Source organism: Ochlerotatus camptorhynchus, unplaced genomic scaffold, assembly GCF_037179485.1.
Source record: "Ochlerotatus camptorhynchus isolate MF236.1 unplaced genomic scaffold, CSIRO-AGI_Acam_v1.1 ptg000130l, whole genome shotgun sequence".
Taxonomy (NCBI): domain Eukaryota; kingdom Metazoa; phylum Arthropoda; class Insecta; order Diptera; family Culicidae; genus Ochlerotatus; species Ochlerotatus camptorhynchus.
Window position 1 is genome coordinate 1,182,748 of NW_027040620.1, and position 18,452 is coordinate 1,201,199.

The window sequence follows — 18,452 nt, forward strand, 5'->3', positions numbered from 1 at the left end:
GTGGCAGAACAAATAGTCCAACTGTGGGGCGAAACATCTTCAGACAGGGAACACACATTATTACATTGATACTTGCCTTGACGAGCAAGCTGGAAGACCTCTTCTCGCACTCCAGACACAGGGCCAGGACGACTTGGACTGCATTGATGAGGAAACAGCTCGACTGTGCTAGGTGGATTAGAGGCTTCCGTGTTGCTTTCTAACGTGCGTCCCGGAGATTCACTTTTGACTGCTGGATCAGGATGACTGTAACTTCATACAACACTAACCGGCGCGGCAGAGTTCAGTGGCATAGGGACCAGCGTGGTAGTTTCTGAAATGCGTTCAGGTGCAACCAGAGCGACCACATTGGCTGGCGTAGAAGCACTGGTAAGGGAAGTATTATCAGAAGAGACGTGGCTGAGTGAATTTTGCGAGTACTTGCCTGGTATTGAAGTCTGGAAGACCCCATTCACAATTCCACACACAGGGCCGGGATGACTCCGATGGCTGTGGTGGATGGATCAGGATCTTCCATATTACCTTCTACAATGTGAAGTAAGTAATGTGAAGGGACCTGGGATTAAACGCACATCTTCTGCACAGTAAGCGAAAAATGGTCGCCACTAAGCCATCGAGCCCCATACATCACAGAAAACACCAGCGATCGATGATCGGTTAAGCCCGGTGTCATAAAGTCACTCAAATGAAATGATGACCACGGAACAGGCATGTTACGATGGTTACTCATGGTTACTTCAAAAACCGATTTATGTTTTCTGATGAATGTGGGCGTCGAGAGAGAGAGAGAAGAGAAGGATTAGTAATTTCCATTTAATTCCACTACCTTATTTGCTTATCCTTGACAGATACGCGTATTTAGCCTACAATGTGCAGACTTCTTCAGTGTCTTGTACTAATACTCGACTGACAGTCTCGACAGTCGAGTATTAGTACAAGGCACTGAAGAAGTCTGCACATTGTAGACGAAATACGCGTATCTGTCAAGGATAAGCAAATAAGGTAGTGGAATTAAATGGAAATTACTAATCCTTCTCTCGATTTATGTGTTTTTTCATAACTTACTGGACACAGACATATCTATCTTCTTCTATAAAAGCTGTGCATCAAAATGCAATTTTTGTGCGGTGCACAGAGGAGCTCCTAGAACAATAATTTACATTATAATTACCTTTACTATTTCGGGCTTGATCAATTGGGTCTGGCGGCAGCTTGAGCAATTTTAGTAAATCTCTTCTTATTGGAGAATCTTTTTTTTCTCAAATGAGTGAGACCTGCCAGAACAGTCTAAATCTGGCACGACTCTTTCCGATCTGAATGGAACATTCAACATGTTTTCAGCATTGGGGATTGCGATTTTTTCCACAGATCACGAGACCATTTTGACTCAAGACTAATTCTTGAAAAGGGCCTTAGTGTTTTCACATCCGATTTTTTCTAAAAATTCTAGCTCTCAAACTGATTATTTAATCAAAGTTGTAGAGGATTGGAGTTTAAAGGGAAAAACTATACACTGAAAAAAAAAATGTTAAGTTTTTGAAGAAAATAATGTGATTTTTTTTTATTCCAACGTACGATTTTTTTAAAAAAAATCTGCGATTACCTTAGCCCAATGATACAACGTTTGGGATGTCGTTTGAATGTGCCGCCAATTGCATCACACGATCCCTTACCATACGATGTTGCAAAGGAATGCCTCACAGCATCAATGTTGTATTTCTCCTTAAAATTACGTTGTTCCTTCTTGGACTAACCTTTATAAATTTTCAAATGCGCCGGAATGAAAATAATATCACTTGTTACATTAATTTTTTTTGTTTTTTTTTTTCAAAAACTTATCAACTTTTTTAAAGTCCAATCAATTCTCTACAACTTCTTGTTAGTGGCATCGCGAGTGATAATTTTTAATTTCAGTTTATTTACGCGCTGCAAGGTGCGTGAAAGAGCTCGGCACAATCGGTGTTGATGTTGGGTCGCTTGTAACTTTTTTTGTTGTGTTTTCGAAAGAAATTGATCGAAATTGTGCCAGAAGTGCTTCTGAACGTGTTTCGCAGTTGGATGTGGTGAAATTCGTGAATTCGCGGTTTATGTTCAGTGAAAATTCCGTGTCACAAAGTTGCTCAACGAGTTTCCTTTTTTTTGCCGTTCGACGACGACGAGTTTGCGAGAGAAAAATAAGCATCGGGAATTTGCTCCCGGATGTATTGATTTGGTGAGTACGTTCCAGTTGAAGATTGTTCTTATACATATCTCGATTGCATTTTCGAGGGGACGTTCGGAGAGCTTTGAGATTTAGGCGTTGTTGCATTTGCGGGCAAATGAGTTGGTTGCCGGTAAGTGCCAGTAAGTGCTGCCAGCAGATGAATCAAGAGGTATTCGAAACAAAATTGATAAGAAATGTCCATTCAAATTGATTTAATACAGTTGAACAAATTTCAAAACTATATACGTGCCAGATTTGGAAATAATATTTTTTGAATCTGGAAGTGTGTTTATGATACCATTATCCATTTGATAAAGGTAGAGTGAACATGCGGGGCTTATTGTAAGTAAAAGTGACCTCGGAGTGGTCGTGAATTACCAGGCATTCTGAAATGGGTCACTGGAGCTGCAATAGAGCTAACACCTTCTAACTCCCGGACTAAACCTGCTTTAATTTAAGGGTAATAAAAAGCAGTTTTCTTCCATAATAACACTGCCGGACAGTGGGGGTTAGATTGTACACACACACACACACAATCAATTCTCTACAACTTCTTCTCAGACACAATTGTGATACAATAAACGGTTTTAGAATATGATTTTTTTGAAAAATTCATATGTGAAAACACACCTTTTCAAAAATTAGTCTTGAGTCAAAATGGTCTCGTGATCTGTGAAAAAATCATAATCTCCCATACTGAAAACATGTTGAAAGTTTCATCAAAATTGATGGGGCTCGTGCAAAGTCGTTTGCTCATTTGACAGAGAATTGAACGGGAAGCTAGTGAGCTGAAATTGTGCTTTTTTATGATAAAAAAAGAGATCTTTCATTTGGCTTCAATTTTATAAAAATACATTCAGTACGAACAAAGGTACAACCGTTTTATTTTGATTGTACCAACAATGGCTGTTTGTTGACAATAAAATTGCTGTCAAATTCTCATTTTACATTTGTAGTGCCTCAAAATAAGGAGTGTTGCCAAATGTTAGAAGTTTTATCCAGTTAAAACGGATGTTGAAAAGATATTACAAGTGTACGGAAAAATATGGATTGTTGTTGACAATTTAGTTTGCCACTGCCTTATAAGATTTGAGATTTACTGAAATCATAATGAAAGAATTTATGTCGTTCTTAGATTTTCAATGAAGTTCTCTAAATTTTTCAGAAGTTCATGGAACTGCCCATAAATTTTCGATACTAATTTTTCAACATCTTAGAATGCCCTGAATTCATTAGAATTTTATAACAGTTCCCACTATTCTGCAGTTAATTTAATTGCTATGAAGTTCCTAGGTCTTCCTTGAACTTTTCGTAATTTTTCAGAAGCTTTTAAATCTTCTTTGAAGCTCGCGTAACAAACCCTCAATCTCCCGGAACTTCTATGGAATTTCCTTAAGTTTTCGGTGATTCCCTGTAGTTCCCTAAATTATCTACTGTTCTGGAAACTATGCTGAAAATCCGATAATTGCCGGAATATCCCATAATTGCTCGAAACTCCTTTGAAATTTGCAATTTTCCTGAACTTAACGGGACTGCTTCGAAGTTCTCCGATGATCCTCGAAGTACTCGGAACTCCCCTTAATATAATGAAACTACCTAAAAAAAATCGCATCTGCTTTGATATACTCTGGATATGTTTTCTGAGATTTCAGAACTTCCTAAAAATATTCAAAATTTTCTTGAAATTAATGGGACTGTCTTGATGTTCTGTAATCTTCGCTGAAATCTCTGCATTTTCTTGATGTTCTTGAATCTTCCATTAAAAACACGGAACGTTCCTAAATATGTTCTCACATTTTCGTGAACACGGTTTTGACGTTTCATTTATTGTTTTGTCCAAAATAGCATATTTTTAACGCATTAAAAATAGCCTTTTCAAAATACTGGAAATTTTTCTTTGAAATTCTGTAACAGCCTGGATAACTCAGGGAATTTTATTTAGCAAAGTGAGTAGCCACCCTGTTTATTTTAGTCAATCATTCACATTCGAGCTCAAATTCGTAAAAAAAAAATCAAAATGGCGAATTCCATATTTTTCAACAAATCATAACCCGAAAATGTTATTTCCAATCGAAATTATGTCTTAAACAGACATGCAAGAAAAAATATTATAGCATTTTTCATGACATCTACCATAAAAGTGCTATAGTGGCTGGGCATAGAATTCATTCCACGAATTCTTCCAATTTTGACCGCGTTTGTAGATCCTTAATTAGTTCTGAATAAAGACTGTACTCGAAAAAAAAATGCAACCGACAAAAATGATCACCAAAAAATAATTTTAACTCGGATGTTTTTGAATCTGTCAGGGAATTAATAAAAACACGCGCTTCTGGAGGCATTCTTCTTTATATATTTGGCCGTTGATGGTGCCGGTCGTTATGTACGGCTTGCTGAATTTGCCGAACCCACAGATAGCCTGCCACACTAAGTACTTCTTGGCAAATGTGTCGACCTTCTTCTTCCGGAACTTCTCCGGAACATCCAGGCGGGACTTACCGACGTAAAACTCCAGGCCGGGGATCTGCTTGGCATCCTCATTAATGTACGTCTCGTCGTCCATTACGATGTATTTCGGCTGCACCAAACACTCGCGGTACAACTTTCTGGTGCGGGATTTTGCCACCGTGTTCTGTTTATCGGTTCGGTAAGACGCCTTCCTTACCTTGAAGACATGAAGTCCGGCCCGCTTCATTGTCTACTGGACGAACCAGACAGAAGATTTGTGCTTCTTGGCCACGTCCCGAATCAAAAGGTTCGGATTGCGCTTGAAGTAGTCTCTCACCTTCCTTGCGTTCACGGGGTCGGTCGTCTTCGCTTTTCTTCCGCTGCCAGCTCGCCGCTGGGTCGTCTGAGTCTCCTTGAACGGTTTTATCACAAGGGACACGGCGATCCACCTGTGGGACTGGCCTGGATTTTCCACGACCGCTCCCATAATTTTATGTCGAAGCACTTCTTGCTTGGAAGCCATCTCGACAACTACTTGACAGATTGTGATTAGATTTTTCACATGTAAACATTACACTTCAAACTAGTATTACTCAAAATTTCATCAATTAACAATTACCCATGCAATAAAAAGTTATTTACCGAAGAAAGTGTTGCATTTTTTTTAGCGCAGTCTTTATTGAATGTAGTTGACTGACTGCTCTTCGCATTCCATTTATTAACGCATCGCAACTGAAATTCATGGCAATCTGCTTCGGAAAAACCCGACACGTCCTCAAACCCTTCTCACGTCTCGTACCCTGAAAAGGCACATCCTAACCAACAACGCAAGGGGAAAGGTAAAATTTTCATTTCATTTACCATCCCACATACACAGTGCTCCATCATCCATCCGCAACCGCACAGTAGCCGTCCAGCAGATATCGTACATATTTCCGAGATGGGCCCGAAAAGGGGTTAAACTTTCGTTTAACCACACCACGCCCCACCCATTTGAGCACTAACAACAACAGCACCAGCAGCAGCAGGTCCTCCCGTACGGATGAGATCAGTGAAGTGGTAGAAAATTTCCAAACCAAAACGGGGCGGGGAATCGAGGATGCAAGAGGATGTTCTGGTATTCAAATCAAACCCGTACCGGGTACAGAACGACGACGACCGACGACGTGAGTCAAATCCCCATACTCCAACATTTGAGGGGAGGGCAAACATACGTCGTATCGCGCGCACCGTAGAGATAGCAGGGAGGTAGTTTTTGTCGGAAAGCTGCTGGCTTTTCATGATTGAAGTTCGACTGCTGCTGGAACCATTCATTATTTTTCCGTTGCTTTTGAGATCACAAGGAATTCAAAACACTAGCTGTGAATGATTTCCGCTGCGCTGGGATACGATTCTGGTTGCGGTGACAATAGAACAAGGACTTCAAGTGGTTCGTTTGTTGTGTTTGTTTGACGATTCCTAAATTTTCAGCTTGAATTGAATACTTCTGTAAACTGTTTCTATTTCGTCCTAAAATGTGATTTTCTCCTTCTTTTCATTCCAGTATTACGAAATGTCGTACGGCCTGAACGTAGAAATGCACAAACAGGTAAGTCAATTCCATTAATCATCCAATTTAGCCAGTCCTGTTCGTTCTGAGCCGGTTTCCAAATGAATATTGGTCCTCGGCATAAACGACGCAACAACTTCTCCCCTTACCAAGCACGCCAACACGATACTACAACCATCGCGTGGACCTTGCCCCAAACTCGCACTGTTTCCCGTTGTAAATAAGATAATCACATAAAATTAAATAAATGTCATAGCACGAAAAGACAAACTCTCCGCACCTCCTCCCGCAAGCAACTCGTTGCGGTAACGACCGACGGATCACAGGAAAATGTTTCTTCGCGTTCCCCTCTTATCGTGATTTAGCGTGACGAAGAAACCAGGCTCCCAAACACCCCTGCCAAAGCGCGCCATCAGCTCAGAAATTACCCATATCGAAAAACTGGCAACACTGCCACGCCCCGTTCAACACGACAAGAAACAGCGCTCAAATTGCTCCCATCCAGCACCGGCAGCCGGCCTGATCAGGTCAGAGTGGGTGGCGATGGCATTCTCAAGCATTCAGAAGCACCCAAACAGAAAACACCCCTCCACTCTTCGCACATTTCAAAATCGAGCTACCAACCAACCGACCGACCCGGCAGAAGGTGAACAGGACAAAGTGCAAGCGAAGCGAGGGTTATTAAATTAAAATAACAGTAATAGCTGTGAAAGCATGAAAAGTAGGAAAATCATGAACTCGTTTGAGCTGTTTCCTTTCTCGCTCTCGGGCTCTCGCTCTCACTCTCACCAAAAAGGACATCCTTTTGAGTGTCGAGGGAATGGGGCTCGTCCCGTAACCGAAAGTCGACTTCTTCCGATCCCACGGAATTCGAATGTGGGAACGGGAAAATCCACCGGGGACCGCCGGGTGATTGAGGTCGGTGCGGAATGTATTTGCTTAATTGCGCTCGTTCCGACGACGTGCCATGGTGTGCAGTATAGTTTTCTCTCTCTCTCCGGAACTGGCAGCAAATTTTACCCACCTTCTCGGCTTCTTCGGTATGAGAGGAAGGAATGACAACAGGCTGGGTGAAAATTGACATGGATAGGTGGAGCGCCAGCTGGGGGGGGGAAGGAACCGGTGGGAACGGCGGAAGGAAAATTAGTGTTTGTGCGCAACAAAACCGATTTCCCCAGAAGTTGTATACTTTCTCGTCGGGGAGGGTTTTGGCTCGTCTCGCTGTTGGTTGGGGTTGAGGGTGGAAATTTTGGGCTAGTGCTGTCAGGTTTCGAGAAGCGGTTTGCCTTAACTGGCAAGTGAACTGTTGGGTTTTCTGGTGTTTCCGACGGTGCACGGTGGGCGAATCGGTCGAATAAAATTTCAACATTCGAAAGTTAGAAATCAATCAATTTAAAATTTTTAGCAATATTTAAAATTCAGTATTATGTGAAGTTCAACAAAATTCAGAAGTCAAGATAATTTATATTTAAACATAATTTTAAGTCCAACAAAATTCATCATTCAACAAAACCTTATCCTCAAGTTCGTCTAGCGGCGTGATTATCTCTCACCCGAGCAGGCCTGGGTTCAATCCCGGCGGATTTAAGACATTCCCGACACGTATTCCAGACGTTCCCGGTAAATATTCCAAACGTTTTCAACGATTATTCTAAAGAGGTTTCAAGACGTACTGAGTTGGAGACGTTGCCGAATATAATTCCAGACCATCCCGACGGAAATTCCAGACGTTCTCGATGAAGATTCAAGACGTTCCCGACTTGAACTCCTGCCGTTTCTAACATAAATTTAAGACATTCCCGAAATTGCTTCCAGATGTCCCCGATGGAGATTCTAGCCGTTTCCGACTTGATTGTAAGATTTTCTGATAGGAGAATCCAGACGCTCCTGACTCTGGTTCCAAATGCTCCCTACGAAGATTTCTAAAGTTTTCGTCTTGGATCCTAGATTTCACCGACGGAATTTTTAGATGTTCCTTACATGGATTCCAAACGTTCCCGACAGAGATTACAAACGTTTTCAACGATGATTGTAAGTTTTACAATCTTGATTTCGAGACATCCTGAACGGAGATTCCAGTCGTTCCCGATGAAGGTTTCAGACGGTCTCGATGGAGATTTCAAACGTTCCCAAACTTGGATTCGAGATATTCCCGGCTGAGATCCCAAACGTTCCTGACAAAGGTTACAGACATTACTTTAAAATTACATTACAAAAACTTTAACCTTCTGAACAACTTTGCCGAAGACAGCAACTTTCTATCAAGTCAGGATCTCGATCTATCTAGTCTCGAATTTCACATGTATACCAGCGCTATGTAGTGGGAAAATTCAGAACTACAGCCACAAAGTTACGATCTCCTGAACAATTTTGCCAAAAAAGTGCAGGGGTTTCGAAGATTATTAAAAATGATTTTCAATAAGGGGGGTTGACAAAATCGGGGCCTTTCTGAATAATACAAAAAAATATCGAAGATACATGATAAATTATATGATAAATGATGAATTATGAATTATGAATGATAAATGATAAATTATAAATATTAAGTGAGAAATAATAAATAAATCATTTTGCTAGATGAGAAATTATTATTTATAAATGATAAATGATTAATTACAATTTATAAATGATAAATGATAAATGATAAATGATAAATGATGATAAATGATAAATGATGATAAATGATAAATGATGATAAATGATAAATGGTAAATGATAAATGATAAATGATAAATGATAAATGATAAATGATAAATTATAAATTATAAATGATAAATGATAAATAATAAATGATAAATGATTAAATTTTTTAATTATTTGATAATTTTTTTTAAAATGCCATTTTATTGGCGACATTTTATGAATAAAAATATTTTCATTGAAAATATTTCATCATCCAAGCCTCTCACTCCAAAGGTTTCGATTCCAGATTTCATCCTCAGACATGTTACGAATGACTTAAAACATTTTAAATAAACTATAATACAAAACAAAACAAAAATCATGAAGATACATGATGATGAATGGTATGATAAATAATGAATGATAAATTATAAATTATTAATGATGAATTATGAGCTATGACTAATGAATGATAATTTAAGAGATGAACTAGCCTATGACTTAAAATCTCTTTAATAAAGAAAAAAAAATAATGAATGATAAAAGATAAAGATTAAAAAAAAATGCTAAATGGTAAATGATAAGTTTTGAATGGTAAATGATAAATAATGAATGATCAATTCAAATTATCAATGAGAAATGATTAATGATAAATTATGATTAAATGATTAATGTTGAATTATGAATGATGAATGCTGAATGCTGAATGATAAATGATTGATTGATGACCGATGAATGATGAATAATAAATGATGTATGACAAATGATGATAGATGAATGATGGATGATTAATGATGAATGATTTATTTGATTTGATGTATATACAACATTTTACTTGATATAATAACATGTTGTTCCCGACATTTTAATTAATAGTATTTTATCATCCAAGCCAAGTCAATTGATGAATGATAAAATGTATAAGTTGCATGGTAAATTTTAAGTTATACATGATTAACGGTGTATGAGAAATGAATATTATTATTGCTAAATTATGAATAATGAATAATAAATGATAAAATATAAACGATAAATGATCAGTTTTAAGTGATAAATGAGCAATGATAAATGAATAATCATAATTGATGAATAATAACAGATAAAAGCTAAATGATGAGCGATTAATAAAAAATAATAAATGCTAAATGATAAATGATAAATAATGAATGATGAACAACGAATGATGAATGTGGTGAATTATTATTGTGATGAATGATGAAGTTGACGAATGATCAATGTGATGAATTAATAATGTGGTGAATGATTGGTGTGATGAATGATTAATGATGAATATGATGAATGTGATGAATGATCAATACAATGAATGATGAATGTGATGAATGATTAATGTGATGAATGATGAATGATGAATGTGATGAATGATGAATGTGATGAATGATGAATGTGATGAATGATGAATGTGATGAATGATGAATGTGATGAATGATGAATGTGATAAATGATGAATGTGGTGAATGATGAATGTGATGAATGATGAATGTGATGAATGATGAATGTGATGAATGATGAATGTGATGAATGATGAATGTGATGAATGATGAATGTGATGAATGATGAATGTGATGAATGATGAATGTGATGAATGATGAATGTGATGAATGATGAATGATGAATGTGATGAATGATGAATGTAATGAATGATGAATGTGATGAATGATGAATGTGATGAATGATGAATGTGATGAATGATGAATGTGATGAATGATGAATGTGATGAATGATGAATGTGATGAATGATGAATGTGATGAATGATGAATGTGATGAATGATGAATGTGATGAATGATGAAAGTGATGAATGATGAATGTGATGAATGATGAATGTGATGAATGATGAATGTGATGAATGATGAATGTGATGAATGATGAATGTGATGAATGATGAATGTGATGAATGATGAATGTGATGAATGATGAATGTAATGAATGATGAATGTGATGAATGATGAATGTGATGAATGATGAATGTGATGAATGATGAATGTGATGAATGATGAATGTAATGAATGATGAATGTGATGAGTGATGAATAATGAATGTGATGAATGATGAATGTTATGAATGTTGAATGATAGAAGATAAAACAAAAGATAAATGATACATTATAATTATTAAATGGTAAATTATAAGCCATCCCTAATAAAAATTGTATGGTTAATTTGCTTAACGACGTGTTCTGGGTATCATCCAAACCATTTGTGGAATAGTTCAATGATTTGGGTTATCGTTCGTTTATGGTTATTTTTTATTAGGGATAAATGAAAAAAAATATAACTCATTTATTTAAATAGTGCATGTCACCAAAGACCTAAAATGTGAATCATGAATTATAAATAATGAAAGATAAATTACAAGTTACTAATGATAAATGATAAATGATAAGTTATAGATGATAAAACATTAATGAAAAGAATATAAATGATTCAGGATAAATGACAACTCATATATGATATGGTAAGTAGTAACTAATAAATGATAAATGGTCAATGATAAATGATAAATGATAAATGATAAATGATAAATGATAAATGATAAATGATAAATGATAAATGATAAATGATAAATGATAAATGATAAATGATAAATGATAAATGATAAATGATAAATGATAAATGATAAATGATAAATGATAAATGATAAATGATAAATGATAAATGATAAATGATAAATGATAAATGATAAATGATAAATGATAAATGATAAATGATAAATGATAAATGATAAATGATAAATGATAAATGATAAATGATAAATGATAAATGATAAATGATAAATGATAAATGATAAATGATAAATGATAAATGATAAATGATAAATGATAAATGATAAATGATAAATGATAAATGATAAATGATAAATGATAAATGATAAATGATAAATGATAAATGATAAATGATAAATGATAAATGATAAATGATAAATGATAAATGATAAATGATAAATGATAAATGATAAATGATAAATGATAAATGATAAATGATAAATGATAAATGATAAATGATAAATGATAAATGATAAATGATAAATGATAAATGATAAATGATAAATGATAAATGATAAATGATAAATGATAAATGATAAATGATAAATGATAAATGATAAATGATAAATGATAAATGATAAATGATAAATGATAAATGATAAATGATAAATGATAAATGATAAATGATAAATGATAAATGATAAATGATAAATGATAAATGATAAATGATAAATGATAAATGATAAATGATAAATGATAAATGATAAATGATAAATGATAAATGATAAATGATAAATGATAAATGATAAATGATAAATGATAAATGATAAATGATAAATGATAAATGATAAATGATAAATGATAAATGATAAATGATAAATGATAAATGATAAATGATAAATGATAAATGATAAATGATAAATGATAAATGATAAATGATAAATGATAAATGATAAATGATAAATGATGAATGATGATGAATGATAAATGATAAATGATTAATGATTAATGATTAATGATAAATGATAAATGATAAATGATAAATGATAAATGATAAATGATAAATGATAAATGATAAATGATAAATGATAAATGATAAATGATAAATGATAAATGATAAATTATAAATGATAAATGATAAATGATTAATGATTAATGATAAATGATAAATGATAAATGATAAATGATAAATGATAAATGATAAATGATAAATGATAAATGATAAATGATAAATGATAAATGTTGAATGATGAATGATGATAAATAATGATTAATGATTAATGATTAATGATGAATGTTGCATAATTAATACAGTACCACTTCGATTTTGCAACAAGCCCGAAATTTTAGTGTTGCCGTAATCGAACCATGCCAAAATCGAATGGTTTTATTTGGAAACTTAATTTACGATATTGTTGCTTTTGGAGCACCGTGAATCATCTTTATGATATAGACGTTATTAATAATTAATCTTTTATTAAAATTTGTAATTACAAGGTGCAAAACTAAATTATTTTCAAAATCCATTCGATCCCCGTACCAAAAACAAACGGTTTTGTTGCCAACATCGAACGGGTACTGTAATTAATGATGGATGTTGGATGATGAATGATAAATGATACATCATTGATGCATGAAAGTGAATGATGAATGAATAGTGTTTTATTTTAATTTATATAACTGCAACATTTTAGTTGATTTAAAATTTAATTTTAATGACTATATTTTGATTTGATAAAATTTTATAAATGCAACTAAAGGGTGATACGGTCAAAATTTGGTCAAGGGAAAACGCGTGTAAATCGGTGAAATCGTTTATTTAAAAAATCAAATTAAATTTCTTTTTCAAGTTCAATTAGTATAAAATTCAGGAAAAATATTCAGTTAGGCTTCCGCTTTTCCAAATCCGAATTGCCGGGCCTTACGCTTGACCCCTGCCATCAGATTTTGTACAGCCACCTTATCCACCTTCTTCGCCGCAGAAAGCCAGTTTGCCTTGAACTGCTGCTCGCCCTTAGCAGTTTTTTTGGTCTTCTTTAGGTTCCGCTTGACAATAGCCCAGTATTTCTCAATTGGGCGGAGCTCTGGCGTGTTGGGAGGGTTCTTGTCCTTGGGAACCACCTGCACGTTGTTGGCGGCGTACCACTCCATGGCCTTTTTACCGTAATGGCAAGATGCCAAATCCGGCCAAAACAGTACGGAACAACCGTGTTTCTTCAGGAAAGGCAGCAGACGTTTATTCAAACACTCTTTCACGTAAATTTCTTGGTTAAAAGTCCCGGAAGCTATGAAAATGCTGCTTTTCAAGCCACAGGTACAGATGGCTTGCCAAACCAGATATTTCTTTGCGAACTTTGACAGTTTCATGTGCTTGAAAACATCTGCTACCTTTCCCCTTCCTTTTGCCGTATAAAACTCCTGTCCCGGAAGCTGCTTGTAGTCGGCTTTGACGTAGGTTTCGTCGTCCATTACCACGCAGTCAAACTTCGTCAGCATCGTCGTGTACAGCCTCCGGGATCGCGCTTTGGCCGTCGTATTTTGTTTATCATCGCGATTTGGAGTCACTACCTTCTTGTAAGTCGATAGTCCGGCTCGTTTTTTGGCTCGATGCACGGTTGTAGACGATACACCCAGCTTATTTGCGGCATCTCGGAGAGAGAGGTTAGGGTTTCGCTTGAAACTACCGGCAACTCTCTTTGTCGTCTCAGCGGCTTCCGGTTTTCGATTCCCCCCGATCCAGACTTCCTGGCTGTCGACAAACGTTCCCCAAACACTTTAATTACATTTGTAACGGTTGATTTGGCAACTTTTAGCGATTTTGCCAACTTTGCGTGCGAGTAGCTCGGATTTTCGCGATGCGCGAGCAAAATTTTGATACGCTGCTCTTCTTGCTTCGACGGCATTTTGACAACTGAAGAGTGAATTCCAAAATCAAAATAGGAGCAACATTCTACACACACACCTTCAAAATGAGGGGTGTTCAGGTTTTTTAAATGCAAAATTGAAAGAAATACGTCAAGTTGATATTGACCAAATTTTGACCGTATCACCCTTTAATACACAATTTATCAAAGAAGAATGGTAATTTTCAAATTTCAAATGACAAACGATAAATACATCAAGTTCTTCGGAAATATTTCCACCAAGAGACAACTGTTCGCAACTGATCGCACCTCAACCGTTCCCACCTAGAGATGACAAAGCCAAAGCCATGTTTCCTAACTTGATTATAATTCCCGTAGCGTTCTCGCTTTCACAGAACACTCCACCTCCTCGCGAGTTTGGTATTTTATCCAAGTTGTTAGCTCGCTCGGTAAGCCACACCGCTCGCTGTCGTAGACCCTGCAAAGGTGCGTGTGGCGCTCGGGTTGAGTTGGGATGACAACGGCGCTGCTGGAACAAATCCTTACGAAATGTTTGATGCCTGGCTCACCGATGATGATGATGATGATGACGATGACGATGACTACGACAATGAAGAACACTCTTGATCCGCTTGGTGAGGTGGGTGAGTTGAGAGCTGGAATAATAATCAACTCGAGGAAGGTTGCTTCCTTTCGCATGGGGAATGGTGTGGTAGCCCTAATGGAGCAGTTAGAAGAGAGTTGTTGGATGGAATGCATTACACGGGTTGGCGATGAACTTGTGAGACATTTTCCCTCAAGTTTCATCGGGTATGCTAACGCATTCAAAATCGTGTCGACCAGTGTTGTTTACCCTCAGCCAAAGGGACAGGATGATTTTCCACCGGAAGGGGGACCGAGCGGCAAAACGATGGCATGTGCGGTTTCTTGATATGGGTTGTACGTGTAAGATTGTTGCCAACTTGGAACAGCAGCGGAAGCGAAACGTCTTCGTCTTGTTCGAGTTTACTACTTGTAAATTGAGACATTCACAAGGCACCGTGGATGGTGGTTGTGGATGTGGAGCCTGTGTGCATGTGTGTATTAAGCAATAATAATCGTATTAGACACGGAATTAGATTAAAGAGAGTGAGAACCGAGAAATTGAGACTCTTGTCGTCCTTTGGGGGATGGGGCCAACTGGTTGCGGTTGTGCGACAACGGCAGGCGAAGGCTGTAAGTAATTTGATTAGAATGTTGTACGCTAAATTGCTAACTTGTGATTATGCTGAGCAGCTGGCTGACTGTGTGTAAATGGAGGTCGGCAGACTATGAAGAGATATTGCTTATTCATGACGAAATCCAGTACGACTTTGTTCTGAAACATTAGAGAGAATTCATTGTGAGTTGCCATATGCGTTGGTCGGGAAAGATTCAATATCGGTGTTCCATCGATAAGCTCTCAAACCACATGTTGAACAATAGACGAGTTCATACTGCTATTCGTGATGATTCATTAATTAAACCCTTCCAACATGATTCCCTTCATCAACAGACGTTGTTCACCTTTAAAGCAATATTCCTTCTGTTTTCCACCTAAAGGTGCCCAGTCTCATGCAAATATAGACTCCGCCGAGAAAACCGAAGCAACAGCACAGTCCGGTCGGAGCGCAGCATCCCGCACGTCCTGGGCCAGGATTAGGCCGTTTTAACAAGCATAAAAACGTGCACAACGTGGTGGAACTACAAAACGAGTCTTTCCACTTTTTCGCTCCGCTCTCCGCCACACCAGAGGGTATGAGAGTAGCACAACGGCATCGTTCTCTCTGAACTCAATGGTACTTTTTTCACACTTTTCGTTGCAACCGCCCGAGTGGGTGGGGTGAATGATTTTCTTTTTCCTTTATTGTCGCTATCGTCGTCGTCGTCGTTGGTGATCATTCGCGAGGTGCACTTTGGTTTCACTTCATCTTGATTTTCATGGCTTTACGTCCCAACTGGAACTGTACGGCTGCTCTCAACTATATTATACGGTATGCACAGTGATGTTTTTTGCCAAGGAAGAAGAACAAATTTCCAACCCAAAGATATTCCTGGACCAGGAATCAATCCGACTAGGCGTTTGCGGGACTTTACTTTTGTTTCCTATTACTTTCCATTTTTTAACATCGTGTTTCTCCCTATCTAGTGAGAGGATGGCATTGTATGGATCTGTCGCCGAAGTCGTCGTCATCGTTGGCAAGTTTGTGTCTGTAGGCGGTTGCAGCTCTCAGATAACGGTGGCAAGTACCAACCATGGTAGACAACGGGGGAGGATGAGTATCATAGAAAATTCATCAAGTTTTTTTTTATCTTCTGAGGTGCCTTTGGGGTATAGGTCGAGGGGCTAGAAGAAAGTTTCAAGATTGAAAGAATGGGGAAACCTGAACTGGTTCGTGTTGATAGTTAAAAGAACAAGAATATTGTTCTACCAGTTGTTTGGGTGTTTGAATGTTTTGTAATAGATATTTTGATATTCGTTTAAAATTGACAAGCTCGATAGCTTAGAGGCAACCGATAATGTGGATTTAAATCACTGCCCGATCTTGTCCGAAATCTGTGAATGATTTGCAATTTTAAACACCCAGAGAAAAAAATAAATCAATATTATTGACTTCTACCTCCAGCCTCCAAATAAATTCTCAGAAGTTCACTTTCTTCGTGGCTTCTTTAAACAAAATCAACACACACATACACAGTAGGAAAAAAAGTCCTGTCCGGTAGCCACTCTGTCCCGCCTTATGACCACCAGCAAGTCCGGAACAACTTTTCTTTTCACGGCACGTCTTGGATGATAAATTTATTTACCTGCTCACCTTGGGTGGCCACCCCCTGGGTGCAAGCCGACTAACAGACCAACCGACAACTTGGTAACGACTTGGTAAACTGAATCAAAAAACAGTGGGTGGTGAAAATCGAGCGCCTTGAACGAACGATAAACAAAGAAACGGAAAGAAAGAAGCGATTCGGTCGCGTAGAACAGGGCAGCACGGGGGTCGCGAGAAAAGTTGATTGAGATTAATTTATTCGTGCGTGCGCAGCCGTAGCCTCAAACCAGCCAGAAAACTTTTCGCCGCCCAATTCGAGTGACGTTTGGGAGGTGAGGGAGCTTGGACTTAATTTGTTGGTATTTTTTTTTTTGTCACGCTCTGACTTTTGTGGAACAACTTTCTCGACTTTAGTCAGACGTATTAATCACAACGGTGATAAGCTTAGAACGGGTTGGAATGAGTCACATGGTGATTAATTCTTTGAATTGATGGGACATTTAAAGAGTGATGGATGAATGGACTAGATCATCAACAGCGGAATGATTAGTGTCAATCTAAAGATTAATTTGAAATCCCTCAGGCCGTATATTAATTGAAAGCATAATTACAGAAAATTCCTCGCTTAAATCAGATTACCAATCGTGCACAAATTGTTTCCTCTTCAAACGCAACTTCCCCCTTCCGAAGAATCGAAAAAAATCTCATCAAAAAGCAGCGCCAAATCCGCAAGAGACACAATTTGACTCCTGAATAGCAAGTAGAGAAAAAAAAAACAAGTGAAAACAAACGTGGTGGTACTTTGTGTCATCCCAGAGAAGAAGCCAAGCAGAACTAGAACTCTGCACTGCCAAACGAGCAGAACTTGAAACGACTCTCACTCTTTGTGCGCACCTTTGTGCACACAGAAGATGACGTCGAGAAGTAAAGGCAACGCCAAAAGTGACGGCGATGCTTCCATTCCACATCCAACATCCAAGTATCATCAACGGTCCGGAGAAGCAAAAGGAAACGCAAGGTGCCACAAAGGAATGAAAATGATTCACTGCTCAGATTACTCATCTCTTCCGCTTACCCCTCCCCCACCCCCTCACCAGAGTCACTGCGGCCTGAATAACGGAGAACTTTCATCTTCTTTTCATGCTCGGATCAGATCGGAGGCGGAAAGCTCAACGGCAGGGAATCACAAATCCCAACCACCACCTCCCCCGTTCTGACCTCACCGCACACACCGGATCCGCACATTGGAAGGCTCTAATTTGAAGCGGCAAAATTTTTATTTCCCTCGCAGTTGCTCGAGCCGACGACCGGCAGATGAAGGGAAGGGTGGAAGGAAACCGCGCTAGCTTGATGGGTTGTAGTAGGTGGAAAGCCCCAACCCAGTTTCCTACTTAATCAAAGCTTTCGCCGGGTATGGCACCACCTACCAGGTAATGCGGTCGCCACGTGTTCGGCAAGAACGAGCAGTTGAAGGAAAA

At 37.7% G+C, this 18,452-nt stretch overlaps 1 protein-coding gene across 15 annotated transcripts in view; it reads left to right on the plus strand.

The window, feature by feature from the left end:
* gro (groucho) overlaps positions 1-18,452 on the plus strand; it is a 442,779-nt gene that overhangs the window by 292,415 nt on the left and 131,912 nt on the right. For all 15 annotated transcript variants that reach the window (XM_065220640.1, XM_065220641.1, XM_065220643.1 and 12 more), the window contains exon 4: positions 6,195-6,239. In XM_065220640.1, the coding sequence (XP_065076712.1) occupies positions 6,195-6,239 (45 nt within the window). The remainder of the gene's footprint in view (positions 1-6,194; positions 6,240-18,452) is intronic.